Genomic DNA, 15,177 nt, shown 5'->3' with positions numbered 1-15,177 from the left:
TGTCAGTGACCATAACTAACATTGAATAATTGAGGCATCTGTCACTGATTGAACCATAGTAGACCAGTTGAACATTTCTTAAACGTTTCCTGAATAAATCATTTAAAAGAGCAAGTGACTAAGCAAGTCTGTTCTTTGGCTGGTGTAAAGCGACTAATGATAAATGTCTGTGAGAATTAATGACTGCCCTATAGATCAAACGATAAAAACCTAGAAATTGATAAATTGGAGGTAAGAGGTGGGAGTCGTCAGTCTGTGACAGAAGACATCTGTTGATGGTGTTCGTCTCCCCGTCTACATGGCAGCCACTGAGTTATGTCAAGTCCTGTGTTTACATCAGATTTGGACGAGTCAGCAGATGGGACAATGCCAGCAGGTGTTTATCACAGCAGTCTTCACACTCCTACGTTGACATTTTGATGTCATCAACGTTGACAGGTTGGTGGTCAATATATATATGTATATTGACAGCATTAAAATCGGTATATCCTGGTGCCCGTCGTTGCTGTTGATTTAGAAAGGAATTGTTGAGAATGTTGGTGTGATGATAGATATTGTCAATTTTGGTATTTGTAGACATGATCAATATTGATAATAATGATATATACTGATGTCATTGAGGTTGATATGTGCAGGCATTGTCAATATGGATAATTGTGATATTCTGGTGTTGATGTTGAAAATGAATGCTTTGTTAACCTTGATGACGTCAACATGTTAATGTTAACATGAATGGAGTTAAACAGTGATATATCATCTATATTGATATATGTATATCAACATATATGGTGCAGGCTGAAGGGTTGTGCTTGGTGTCAGACAACACCATGCGTCATTTTTGACAAAACAAAAGCATTTGCTTAAAACATTTGTTCTGACAAAATGTGCTGTTTTGAATGGGGTACTTCGTATTAACAATAAATAATCTTTTAGCATTTTTTATGTCAAATACTAGATGACTAGAAATGTAAAGTACAGTGCTTAAGTTATTTTTTTGCACTCAAACATTCCATGTGTTATTTTTACGCTTCCAATACTGTTTCCTGTATCAATTTTGCACTTTTAGACAGATGTAGCACAGAAACAAAGAGAACAATAAAATGAGTTTAATTGCAAGTGTTTATTCCGTTTAAACATAGGTTGAAATAGAACAATGCAAACAATCTACACTGATGCACTTTGGGCAGTCAGCAAGCCGTGCAGCACGTTGCAGGCGGTTTCAGCTCTTGTCATATCAACAGTGAACACACTATGCACTGTGGCGACCGGTTACAACAATATCACATAATGGTTTAAGTGTGTTAAAGTTTATTGAGCTAAAGACTTTGGGCTGGTAGCTATTCCAGTTGCATTAGGAATAATATTCGCTGTTTATGGATGAAGTGTACTCAGAATGAAGTGGATGATGCTATTTTTTGTCAGATTTTGTCTCATTCTGTGTGTACAGAAGAAAAGTGGATCGATCGTTCACTTAAAGGGAAATAAAAGATTTATTTACTATTTCCAGTAGCCTCTACCATGTTGGGGTAGCCTTGCTCCAAGGCTGTACTGAAAGATAGATCCAGGGATGTGTAGTAATTCTATCCTCCTAAAAGGCAAGTCTAGGTATGTGGACAATAGGACTGCAGCCTCTTATAGGGACAACTTGTTATCATTTAAATAATGTAGAAATTATGATATAAGCTAATAATTATAGCCTTAGAGACTTGTGCAAGTCTAGATGTTAATATAGCAAACCATCAAGTTTAGTCAACTTTTAGTTTATCCGCAGTACAGGGTTAGATATTGTTTAGGAATATCTTCCAGTGTTAATATTGCCGAGTTCCTCTGCCAAGTGTCTGGTATTGTCGTCAGTGCCAGAGTGGCAAGACTGGAGTCTCCAGAGACGGTATTAGGTAAAGGCTTGGCAAGTAGTGGGACGGAATTCAACAGTAAAACTGTGGAGTTGAGTGTAAAAAATGTTACATGAGTCAGGGGTGTAGTGGCATGAATGATCTGGGCATGCCGAGGTGAATGGAATGCTCTGACAGCTGCAGTGTAAACACTGAGATATATTAATGTGATCTCTGATAACCCTGGAATGTGAAAACTGATATCAGTTTATGGAAAGATTTTTGCAGTGTGAAGACATTTGTGTAGACAAATGATATCAAAAAGTAATTTGTTGCTTGTATATATCATTTTGAGTTACCTTATCAGCTTTAGAAATTGGCACTAGTCCTGTAGTCCTTGCCAAACTGCCCAATAGTTAAGGTGTCATAAGGACTAGTAGAAATTTAAGGGTTTATATGATATCATTATAAGGACTAGTGGACTTAAAATGTTAGTTTCTACTGCTGCTTCTTGTGATTATAGGTATTTTTTGGTGCTGAGATTTCATCATACATTGATTTGTCTTCGTTGGTCAATCATTGATTATGATCTTTCACTACATATTTGTGTGTTTTCCTGAAAAATGTATCAAATTGCCTGTTACCGTAATCGACGTAATAAGCGCCGAGGACGTTCTCAAAATTAGAAATAGTTGAAAGATAAATTTCGTGGTTTATGATGACAGCCTTACATGTTTATGTATGACAGATATATTTTTCCAGAAATTAATTGCCCATAATTAAGGGTGCATAAAACACACGAGTGCATATACGCGAATAAATAAGTCTTGTGTTCATTGATCAATCGGAAGGGGTGCTAATTAGGATTGTTTACTAGCCAATATATCAGCAAATATCGCCGTGTGCGTTTATTAGAGCGGGGCGCTTATTACGTCGAGTACGGTATTCAATTGGGGGGCAGAGAAGGTCCCTAACACCCGTTACGCTTTAAAGATGTGTGACCTGGTCCCTTGGTATCATTATTATTACTTGTGCTGTCAACTTCTTAAAATATCATAAAGCTTTTGCTTGCCATGCCGAAGACCCAGGTTCAATTCCTGACATGGGTACAATGTCTGAAGCCCATTTCTGGTGTCCCCCACCATGATATTGCTGGAATATTGCTAAAGGCGGCGAAAAAACATACCCACTCACTCACTCCAGCAATATCATGGCAGGGCACACCAGAAATGGGCTTCACAAATTGTGCCCATGTGGGAATCGAACCCGGGTCTTTTGGGTGATGAGAGAACACTTTAACCACTAGGCTACCCGACCGAGGAATAGATAGATGTGAGACAGGGGCATCAGTGGTGAATCCAGTCTGTGGAATTAAACCATAGTTGCGTGTGTGTGTGTGGCCCAGTGTTTATGACAGGCTGTAGTAGCCCGTTGAAAGAATTCCTCATTGTTGCCAGTGTTGCTGACTGCAGGGTCGGAGGTCACACGTGGCAACAATTGCTACCTACATTGTTTGGCGGCAGCCAAGGTAGCAGGTGCTGACCTTGACTGTTGCGTGTTAACATTGACACCATTTGGCAGTCGACATGTGTAATCAGCTCGGTCCAACTCCACCATTAGCAAATTTTGGTCTGTCCATTCTAGGAAAACAGGAGTTATTTTACGGATTGAAATGACAAGAGCCAACAGCCAAAAGTTTTTAGTTTCAGTGCCTGATAGCTCAATCTTTGATGAACTCAAATAAAAACATCATAAATCACCAAAAGAAACGCACACCATAGAAACATATCGAGAAGTATGACAAAACTAACAATCAGTCAAGTGTTACCACAGTGTCTTTATTCTTATCCCAATACGCTGCATGTGATTTCCAAACTTTACACACTGATTCTGCATGAAACAAATGGTGCATCTCGAGTCATGGATCTATGACGTCACATGTGATGCGTTCCTGAGCACTGGTTCACACATCATGCCAGTATGTTCGGTTGTCCATCAAAACAATCTAATATCTCTAGCATATGGTTAGTCTTTATATATTTACCAACATGTATGGTATTCGTATTTTCTTTTGGTGGTGAGTATATATCCATTCGTTATTTTAGGAAGAAGCTTATGTAGAATTTGTCATGAGATTGTGTCGGAAAGAAGCCAGTTGACTCAGTGTAAGTCTTCCCTTTTTTATCCGTGTGCCCGCAATGACTTACAAAGTGGAGAACCAACAGTGACAAATTCCAAGCCCCTAGGGATCAGAGGGCCTATACAACATGTCTCTGCTAGGATATGGCAGCAGTTGGTGAAGAATGGCCAGTGTATGTGTGATAGAGACTTACAACACTGGCATTCCGAGCTCCCCTCTTTTGTCTGAGATCACAACACAGGTGCCACCTCGCTGACCTCCACCACCCCCACTCCTACTCAGCACTATTTTCTCCTTTTGCCATAGTATGTGTCATGTCATGACATAATATCGGCAGCGTTATCGCGCAGGAGCTGTATCTAATTATATGTTCTCCAAATATAAATATGATGTTCATTATGGTACTCAATAACGTTATCTTTTTGGAGAATGGATTTTGATTTTAAAAAATCAAAAAAATCATGGAAGTTTGAGTTTGAAGACCTGGAGCTTGTTCTGAGGCTTTTCTAGTGCACATCGCTATATAATTTAAGTGCAATAATCTTGGATGCGATGTTAAACCCCATTTCACCTCACATATTCCAGTGAGGGACACGACCTGACTCACATATTGTACCCATGAAGAGGATTCAAACCTAGGTCTTGGGGCTGTTGAGTTAACACTTTACCCATTAACCTATCCCACCACCTCGTATGACTGTGGAAGTGAGTGAACTTGGCAATAGTTTGAAATTATCTCAAAGTTCCATCTTGTGATAAACCCATCAAGTGGGACATTCTTACATTTTCAGATTCATAGATGTGTTAAACAGGTTTTTCTTTGCACAGCTGAAGATGTTTTTGAAATCATAAATAGATTCCAGACATCTGCATATCCCGGGGATTCTTGTTATTTAGGACATGGTATCTACCCCTGTTTTGATAGTACAACATAACCTCATTCAGCTGGACAGAAACCAGCCTCCGACAATAACCTTACCTCATGTTGTGAGTGTGACTACGTACCAATCCTGTAATGTCAAAGTGTTAATCTGGTAATGAACTCCCTATCCCAGTAGGCTTGAAGCTGTATAATGTAGACTTACTATTCAGCAATAGTGTTAGGTTGTATGCTGGAGATTTGCTATTCAGCAATAGTGTCAGGTTGTATACTGGAGATTTGCTATTCAGCAATACTGTCAGGTTGTATGCTGGAGATTTGCTATTCAGCAATACTGTCAGGTTGTATGCTGGAGATTTGCTATTCAGCAGTTCTGTCTTGGTGTACCAGTTGTAGGTCAGGGCGGTGAACATGGCTTTTGTCACTTGTAGCATTCTTGAATTCTGGCTTCCAGAAAGATAATGATTTTTTTCAGCATGGTCCAGCAACTTTCAAAATCTGCACCTCGTTATGTCATTCATGTGGAAAATAATTTATTGAGGTTAAGAATTTGACAGGTTGAACTCCAGTATTCAAGATGTAGGGGGTGCCGAGATTCATACTATAGGAGTTTACTAAGGACGCTAGGACCTCCCCTAAGTTTGGACAGTAGCATCTGGGTTCAAAATACTATTGGAATAAACGATATTGAAGCCAGAGCTCCTCGTAGTTTCAAACACTGGTTTCGGCAAGTGATTCAGTTTCTGAGATGATTGTAAAACAGTTTGCAAATTGTCCAAGATGTGCAAATTTTCAGTAAATGATGTACCTGTAGCCACTTGACAATCAGACTCCTTCAACAGGTGGCGAGGTATCTCTTCACAAACGTGGCCATCGTAAAATTACCTTCAGGAGGTTCTAGTGTTGCTGTTATGAGACAAACAACCTTCACCTTGAGGATGGACTATTTGGCCGACCTGTAGAGTAGCGTTTCGTCTATCTTGATATGTGTTTTCCATACCACTTGGATTCTCTGATGCGGCTAAATGCACCAGGAAATGTGTGCATGTAGCTCTTCCAGCATATCTGGGCTGCCTGTAGGTAGCGATTAGATGAAACTCCTTCATCAGCTCGACAGTTGGCACTTCCGGATTTCCTACCCAAAATAGCTCAGATCAGTTAAAATCATCTGTGGAGGCTGAGACATGTGTACATGTAGGGGATCTGCTGACTGCATCGCCATGAAGCTGGCTTTTGTAGTTGTGGAGTTGCCTGGTGGTGATACTGTGTTGTATGGTCTTGTGATGAAGACGCATCGTTGTTCTTGTCTTATCTTTGCTGTCTGCTGAATGATGTTAAAAAGTGTTAATGGTGTATCCTGTGGAGATGCTTATGTTAACACCGTGTCACTGAACCTGTTCTGTGGAGATGGTGAGGGGTGGTGCGAGGATGTGTAGGTTGGCTTCCATGCCGTGTTCCCCAAACCGACAACCACATACATACAACCCTCACTCCCCACCCCTCTACCCACACACATTTACCCAGCTCTCATTCACTCCATCACCCTGCATCACTGACCCACATCCCTACCTCGACCCCTAAACACCCCTACCTCAACCCCTAAACACCCCTACCTCATCCTCCACTGACCCCGCCCCCATTTCCCTAACCCCTTCCCCCTGGCCTCCATCCTCATCCTCCCAAACACCCAACCCTCACTCCTACAACAAAAAATGAAGTGGCCAATATATGTATAGCCTATATTCTTGGCACATTGACTGAACACACAATGATTCCTTGAATGATCGGACAGAGCAGATGGTCCACTGACACAACAGCATCAAACACAACAAAGCCCCCTCATGTCCAAGGTAAATTCTCACAGGTATATCAGAGAACAAGAGAAAATCAAGACTGACATGATGTTTATGAAGCCTGTTCTCCCAAACAATGAAAGTCACGGTCAAGTAAGTATTTGACCTGACAAGTTAAAAACCTCCAATTACTGACCAACTGTTGAGCAGATTTGTCCTGTCCAAGTTGTTGGCATTGTTGTCAAAAACCTGATAACAAGGGCTAATCCCCCCTGATAGGTAATTGTTTGCTGTCTGATGATGAATCCCCTGTCCCAGGAGATAGCCACCATCTTACTGCATCTGTGATCCGGCCCAGGCAGCGACTGTTCCTGTCAACACTTATCTGGCAGCGTCCAAACTGATAAGTAGTTGTCAAGACACCTGATGACCCATTCTCAGCTACCCTTCTCCCCCCCTAGATATCAGAGAAATATAGCCAATTACTGACCAACTACAGACAGGCAATTTACCTAGTGGCCTGACTTCATGGCTTCACACTCTCAAGGTCATATTTTAGGGGTGTCAGTGTACTATCAGGTACTGGTTGGGATTATAGTTCTTGACAATATAGTTTTGGTCACTACTTCAAGACAATTTAGTTCGGTGAGAAGAACAGCTATGAGCTATGTGTGTTGGGGGGAACAATTATTTTGGTGGGTAGAACCTGAATTAAAGTTATTTTGTTAGGAAAAGAACACCAGCCGTCTTTGGGGATCTGCTGTGGTCATGTCCGTCTTGCATGTCTTCACTTGACCATTTATGCTGGGTATCGTCTGGTATAAGTTATTATTGACCTAACTGCAATGAAGCATTTTTTCCATGTTTGTCTTGGGCGGTTGGGTAGCCTAGTGGTTAAAGTGTTTTCTTATCGAGCTGAAGACCCTGGTTCTATTCCCCACATGGGTACAATGTGTGAAGCCCATTTCTGGTGTCCCCCGCCATGATATTGCTGGAATATTGCTAAAAGTGGTGTAAAACCATACTCACTCACTCGCTCGCTCCATGTTTGTCTTAATTAATTGGGGCGCTGTGGTAGTCTAGTGGTTAAAGCTTTCGCTCGTCACACTTAAGGTCTCTTTTCTGGTGTCTCCCGGCGTTCTATTGCTGGAATATTGCTAAAAGCGGCGTAAATCAGAGCTCACTTACTCTTAACTAATGGCTTCTTGTGATCTTAATGGCGTTCTGTACTGTTATGCTTTAGCAGTCAATATGTCAGCAGTTAAAGATGCTGGAGGAGATGGATGAATTCCTGGATTTCAGAGTGTGTATTTTCATACGGGGTAAAAGGTTTGGACAGAGAATACTCTGACAGATGATGGATTGTGAGCATACCAAGAGAATAGTCCGGTCCTGGAGTAAGGTTAATGGTTCTGCTAATGCATGACCATTCGTGACCAACTCATGTTATTCCGGGACAAGCCGAATAGCGACTCGTGCCCCTCTCCTTGCCATTTTTGCAACTGGGTTCCGTCTTAGCGCAAACGGGCATACCTAAAACAATTGTCAACTCGTTGCGCAATGGTTCACATATATTTCCCCATATAGCATTTATATTTCAGATGCAATTAAAAGCACTGAATCACTTGCCGAAACCAAGCACATGCGAAATTATACAGTATGATTGAACACATTTAACTGTGTCTTGGGTATATTTTTAGATGCAAGACATATGTAAAAACAGAAATTATTTCTGAGGGATTCTTTGACGAAGAACTTGAAATCATACTCGCATTCTGATTGGTTTGTCGTATTTTCGCACATAACATTCATCGATAGGGGGACGAGTCTTCTTGCAGGTTACGGAAAGGGGCGAGTGGTGACGAATGATGCATGACATGTATCTGGTAGGCTGCTGCAGAATACTGATGAGTTTTCCTCCTTGTGAGTGGGTGTGACCAGGTGGTCATACGCCGGGGACCACTGTCCCTGACTTCCACTGTTTGAGAATAAAGTGTTTCACATTGACAGATTTAGCAACAGGTTGTCTAAAGTGGATGACAACTGTTTAGAAAGACATTGCAACTTTCAAGGAAAGGACTTATACTAGTAAACCTAAAACCACAGGTTGACTTCACAAACTGGTATAAAACAATACTTGTGTTTGAGATTAAGAATAAAACCTGATAAGGCCTTGAGCTCTGATTTTCCTATATTGAAATACTTAAACGTGTGACCTTCTCACCCACTGTTGTGGTAGAGTTGGTTTGTCCATGGCTGGCACTGTGACAGAACTGAATACTGTTCAAAGCGATGTTAAACCCAACTCACTCACTCACTCCAGGGATAGTTGGAATGTTGTCAGTGATCCTGTCTGATCCAACAGCTTCATAGTCCAGCAATCCATGACAACTGGAAGAATGGAGAGGTGGGATTGTTGGAGGTGTTGTGCCGCCCCCTGTCGAGGTGTATTGACAGACTAGTAAATGATCATCTTGTGTGTGGAGTGGCGCTGCATGGCGCTGGGAAATAGGCAGTGTTGTGTGGTCGCCTTGCATGTCAAGGCATGATTGGGACGCACTGAGCTATAGCAATACCCTATCTCCAACTTCTGATTATTAACCTCACAGCGTGGTGCAAATAAATATATCCTTCTTCGTTCAATTGTAAAATCTGAATAATGAGAATGCCTGTAAAAGAATTATCCCCAAACCTTTATGTTCTATAGATTAGCATTACTGTCATTGGGGTTTTGATGAAATATTAATAATAATATTGATAAAGGTGATATGTCGTAGCATGCACCAATAGGAACACTGTTATCAAATACAAATGAAAGAACATGAACAAGTTAAAATACAAATTAGCAGTTAAACTTCACATTACAAAACTTCAAGCTATAAACTCCTTTGAGGCAGAATCTGGTATTGATGGTTGAAATACAATTCACTTTCAACACAGACTATAAGATGATAATAGCACTCCATCACAATGAGCATACACAGGGGACATAACCCTGAAGAATCTTTGTATCAAATACTACTTTCTTAAAGACAGTTTATTGATTCAACTCCCAAAGGGTTTGTTTGACTTCAGGTAGTGTTGTCCTATCAACTGTACCAGGCTTGTTGCGCTGTCTTCTCTAAATGTGAGGTAATGGATACATAGAAAAATGTGTTTAATTTAAGACTTTGCCGCTGGTGATCCTGTTGTTCTGCTTCCGTTTGTCGATTACCTTTTTGACAAGTGGAGCTGTTTTTCGTCTGACAGATGACACTGTTGATTGCAGTGTATGTGAGGTAGTTGTTAGGAAAATGTTACACTGCTGTTACTTGATTTCTCAAGAGCTGATTCACAACTTAAAAGATTTATGAATAAAGACGGATGACTCATATGGGTTTAAAGTGTTTTGTATGTATTACCTGAGTGTAGCTTTGTAGCTTTCCGTGTCAAATATGTTTTTTTTAATATTGCTGTACAATTGCCCTGGTGTTATATATATGTCTGAATAGGATTTGACAGTTATGAAAAAAATATTTAAATGGCGTAGTTCAAATGCTTTGTCATGTTTTGACAACCTGAGATGTACGTAATCTTGTAAAGATAAAATTTTGTTGATTTTGTCAACAAATTTGTATCATGAGAGTTAAATGGAAAGTTTTTGGCGCCATTCATATCTCCTGTAAATACTTTTGCACCAAGTATGCATCACAATTAGCAATCGTTGTTAGCCTTTTAACACCATTAACAACCTTCCCTCATAGGGAGATCAACAGTGTTGTTGGGGTGGTGTCATGTTCGTCATGTCACACCGTGAGGTAATGAAGAAACATGGCTTGTACTTGTCAACCCCCAATATTTTATATTAACTGCCACACCAGGGGAGATGAATATGGGTTGGATATGAAATCATCTTTCGATCAATTTATGTTTCATTTTGCGTTTAGGAGCTGTGGCGCATATTTTCTACTTAATGAACTTGTCAGAGGGGGAAAATTTGTCTTCTTTCTTCCTCTTTGCATTCATGCTACTTGAATTAAAAGAAGTGAGAAAGATGAGACGTTTGTTTTCATAACCAACTAACAAGAGAGTCATGTCGATGAAAATCAAAATTCTGTGCAGTGCTTGATGTTTTGTTTGTTTGTTTATTTATTTGTTGTTTGACGATGCTGTCAGCAATATTCCAGCTATATGACGGCAGTCTGTAAATAATCATGTCTGGACCAGAAATCCAGTGATTGACATCATGAGGTGAACAATTGATTTTCCTTTGTATGTGTTTGTGATGGGTGCCACCTGTGGCGCAGGATACGCTAACCTATTTGGTGACACCTGGTATCATTACTATCTGATAGTGATTCATAAACACATGCTCATGGTGTAGTCAGAATTGTAGAATCGACTCTGCTTTATGCAGAGATTTCTATTGGATATGGAAAGGGTGGCTTCACATTGTGAGGTTTCATTACATGTGTACAGACAATCGGCTATGGGATGAGCTGTGCAGTTTGAGTTACGACACAAACATCTGGCTATAGGAAAGATTGAAGAATGAATTGTATTCCTGTTCGAAGTTTAGTCATAGATCAAGCTAATACTTGTCATTGTTTCTTTCAGATATTGCCTTGGATTGGTCAGATCACTTATTATGGTGGCCGGAGAAGAACATGTGGTTGGATCGCACACGGTCAACTCTAGACCAGTACAATGTCCAGGCCGATGCACGCCTCCATTTCACACCAATGCACAAAAATCTTCGAGTGCAGTTACCTGACTTGCAAGTTTTGGAACTTCGTGTTGACTTTTCTTCTCGAGTTTTCGCTGCTGTCATCAGTTTGTGCAAGGAGCTAGGTGAGTGGTGACGTTTTATACCACGGTGAAAGTCAAGCTGTGTCATGGCAGCCTGAAAACTCTCCAGTCAATGATCAATGTCCTTGGGATACACTGACACATCGCCACATTTTGTAACAATATAGTCACACTTTGTAACAACAGTCACGCTTTGAAACAACACAGTCACGCTTTGTAACAACAGTCACGCTTTGTACCAACAGTCACACATTGTAACAACACAGTCACTCTTAGTAACAACAGTCAAGCTTTGTAACAACAGTCACGCTTTGTACACATTGTAACAACACAGTCACCCTTTGTAACAACACAGTCACGCTTTGTAACAACAGTCACGCTTTGAAACAACAGTCACACATTGTAACAACAGTCACACTTTGTAACAACACAGGCACACTTTGTAACATGACATCATCATAATGGCACTGTTTGTGTTTTCCTCACATATGTGACTGGTCATAAAAAGTATATTATAAAAAAATATTAAACCAATTGGCCTACCTACCAACCCTTTCTGTTGAGGGCTTGTTTGCCAAAACACAAATATATGTCAGCCTTGTGGGCATCATTTATGAAGAGGACCTACAGCCAGACTCCCCAAGGGGTACTGTATTTCATTACGTGTATCCCTGGTCCGGATTCTGGTCTCATAAAAATGCAACCAACATCGGTTTGCTTGTCATACTAGCTCATGGTGAAACACCATATTTGGGTGTTAATATGATATCTCAGTGAGGCTGATATTTTGGTAATGTAATATTTGGGGGATTATCAATTTGATAAGAGAACATGGTTTTTTGGTGGCAGCTCTCAGAACTATCTGGAAACAATAGCATCACAGCTGGGATGAGCTGGGATGATGACAGCATGATGGGTAAATCAGCTGATATCTAGGTCAGGTCATCGCAGGTCAGCAGCTGCATACTTCCTTAACCACAGTTAAGGCTCTGGAGGAGGGGCCTTTTGTGTAGTTGCATATTGTTATTTGAGTTTTGAATACTCAGGTGAGGTGAAATGGGGTTTATTGTCGTGTTCAAGATTATTTCACTCATAGCAATGTGCAGTCGTGCATGCATATGTTTGTGTGGCTGAATGTACTAGTTAAGACTTAATGCCGGTGTTTTGGTGCTAGCCCACTGAGATACCCCACTTGGGCACAGTATACTGACTCTGAGCAAACCAGTCCTTGTTTAATCCCCTTAATGCTCAGCGCCAGGCAGGGTAACAAGTACCATCTTTTAACGTCTTTTGGATGACACAACCATGCGACTCCTCTCTCCGGGTAGACTTTCAATAATGAATCTATATGTGAAAAAGTTAATTATAAACAGTGCTTAACTGATCTGTAAATGTATTTTTTAGATAAACACTAGTGATTGTTCAGGCGGAGGTCGGGTTATCTCGGAACTATTGGAGCATGAAATGGTAGCCGAGTCTGTACAAGCAGGTCGCCCTGTCAGTTGAACTATTACCTTATAATAGTGTAGTCCATGATGTAGAGCCCATCCTAGCGAGACTCTTCATTCACCCCCACCATGCCTCATTAAACACGCCTCAGTTTAACGTTTCTTCTCCATTCAGATAAGCATGCAGTTCTCGTGTGGTAATACCGTTTGACAAAAATGTTAAGCCCTTTTTCAACTAGAATGGATTCCCGGTGTTATATGCTCAGGCGAAAGGTTCAAAGGGTTGGAGCAGTTTGAGATAGATATTTGACTTCGCTTAGGTTATCTATGATAGTATTGATTTCTTCGAAATGGTTTTTAAGAAGTCAAGAAAAGTTTGTTTAACTTTGGTCTTAATGAAACTTAAATAGCTGTTAGCTTTCACAAGTTAAATTTGTTGTCAGAAATCGAGCTGTGGTGAACAAACTCAGTATGACATCAATGAAACAAACTGTGTTTCAGTAACAGTTACCAGGGAATTATGTTCCCTTCTGTACTGCTATAGATATTCTGTATAAAGTCTGTAATATACACGAAAATATGGACTGTCATGTAAATGTTGGGTCTTACATGGGTGTGATGGCATACAGATTGGTCTAGACGTGGCCGAGGCACTTTAATAATATGGCAAATACAGTATTATACCATATTTGACATGGCATCTACCATCTGTAAGCAGCTCCTGGAGTTCTAACCCTCCAGTAGAAAGGCACAGTAGGTCTTCAATTAGCACCCCCTATACCTCCACTGTATCTAACCTGGGGGTGACGGGGAGGGGGAGGGACACAAGGTGAGGGGGGAAGGTCAGGTTCTTTTTCAGCTGCCAGTCGCCATTACTTGATAGGTGTTATATTTAAACCTGAAAGAACTTACAGATGACAGGCATTGGTGGATTCTGCCTCAGTGATCAGATCTAGGTCAGGAATTGGAATTTTGTCTGTACGATGTACCTACATACTCAGTTGTCCATGTGATCTTGTAACAGGTGTAATATCATGTATGCGTTCAGAATTTCTAGCAGGTAGCGCATAAAATGGAAATGCATTTAGATGGCAAATTGTCCTGAACATAAGGATGTTTTTAGGACGGCTTGTTTTACATTTCAATGTGTTGATAACACCCTTATAATAATGGTCAGTGGGACACTTGACCGTCTTAAATCAAGAGGGAATCATTTCCTGATGAGGCTGGAAGGTAGTCATCAGATGGACATAACGTTTCGTTTAACCCACTTGTAAACATCTCACTCAAAGTGGTTCCTGACCCAGAAAAAGAACCTTTGAAATATTGATGTTGCCACAGAAGTCAGGAGGTTTCGACCTCGATCTCCCTGATTCTGATAATCCCTCATCCATTACATCTTGGTCAGGTCCAAGTGGCCAGTCTCTGGTCAAGGAGTTGGTCAGGCGGGCTGTAGTGTCGGCTGGAGCTTCCAAGATGTGATTAAGCAGAACTGTTCCGTTGAGAAATGGTATGTGATGGTGACGGAGAGACAGGCTTAGTGGTGTGTGCTTCATCATGATCCTATTGCCCGTAACACATTTCATCAGCCGACATCAAAGCCATATCACCCTATCTGTAAACAGAATTGAGTAATATGCTCTCCTAACCTTTTGTATAGTTTGGGGGGAGTTCAGTGACATTTGTTGGTAATATATCTACAGATGGGCGCTAAATATGAGATATGGCACGTGAGGAAAGGCATTCTTGGGACAACATCTTTTGGGTGTGCAGGTTTCTTTGTAATATCTTGGGTTGGATCTTGTTCCTTTTGAGTAAAAAACAAATCCTGATAGATGTCACTAGCCACAGAAAGGCCAAATTCAAATGTTTTCAAGATCACTGCTCTGATTTCAAAGAAAGGGAATTTGAATTTGGAATATTGAATTAAAAGCTGATAAAAAGCAATGAAAATGTTTTGAAAGTAATATAGAATATTGAAAAAAATGAGGTTGGAAAAAGCCACCTTGTGTAGACCCAGTCACTGGAACATCTTGTGCATCTATCAAGCAAATCTGTATCAAACTATAAATGCCATGTTATGCAATGTAAATATCAACAGGGTTAGAATGCAACACTCTCCAGACTAAACTTGATAAATAAATAGCAGCCATGTCTATCATGTCCACCAATCTGGTTCAGAAATGAAATTGACAACAGCGTGTAAATATCACCATAACATCCAGAATCTTAAAATAACACATGTATAGCGAAGCTGTCGTGGTGGTTATGTGAGTCTATTGTGGCGTGTTTCGGC

At 40.6% G+C, this 15,177-nt stretch overlaps 1 protein-coding gene across 1 annotated transcript in view; it reads left to right on the top strand.

The window, feature by feature from the left end:
- The window catches only part of LOC139444139 (fermitin family homolog 2-like), a 92,394-nt gene that overhangs the window by 52,024 nt on the left and 25,193 nt on the right, over positions 1-15,177 (top strand). The window contains exon 2 of the mRNA XM_071225040.1: positions 11,242-11,475. Coding sequence (XP_071081141.1) covers positions 11,242-11,475 — 234 coding nt within the window. The remainder of the gene's footprint in view (positions 1-11,241; positions 11,476-15,177) is intronic.

Source organism: Haliotis cracherodii, unplaced genomic scaffold (assembly GCF_022045235.1).
Source record: "Haliotis cracherodii isolate W230 unplaced genomic scaffold, xgHalCrac1.p SCAF_5, whole genome shotgun sequence".
Classification (NCBI taxonomy): Eukaryota; Metazoa; Mollusca; class Gastropoda; order Lepetellida; family Haliotidae; genus Haliotis; species Haliotis cracherodii.
The sequence above is the reverse complement of the archived record's forward strand: the minus strand, read 5'-3'. Positions and strand labels throughout refer to the sequence as shown.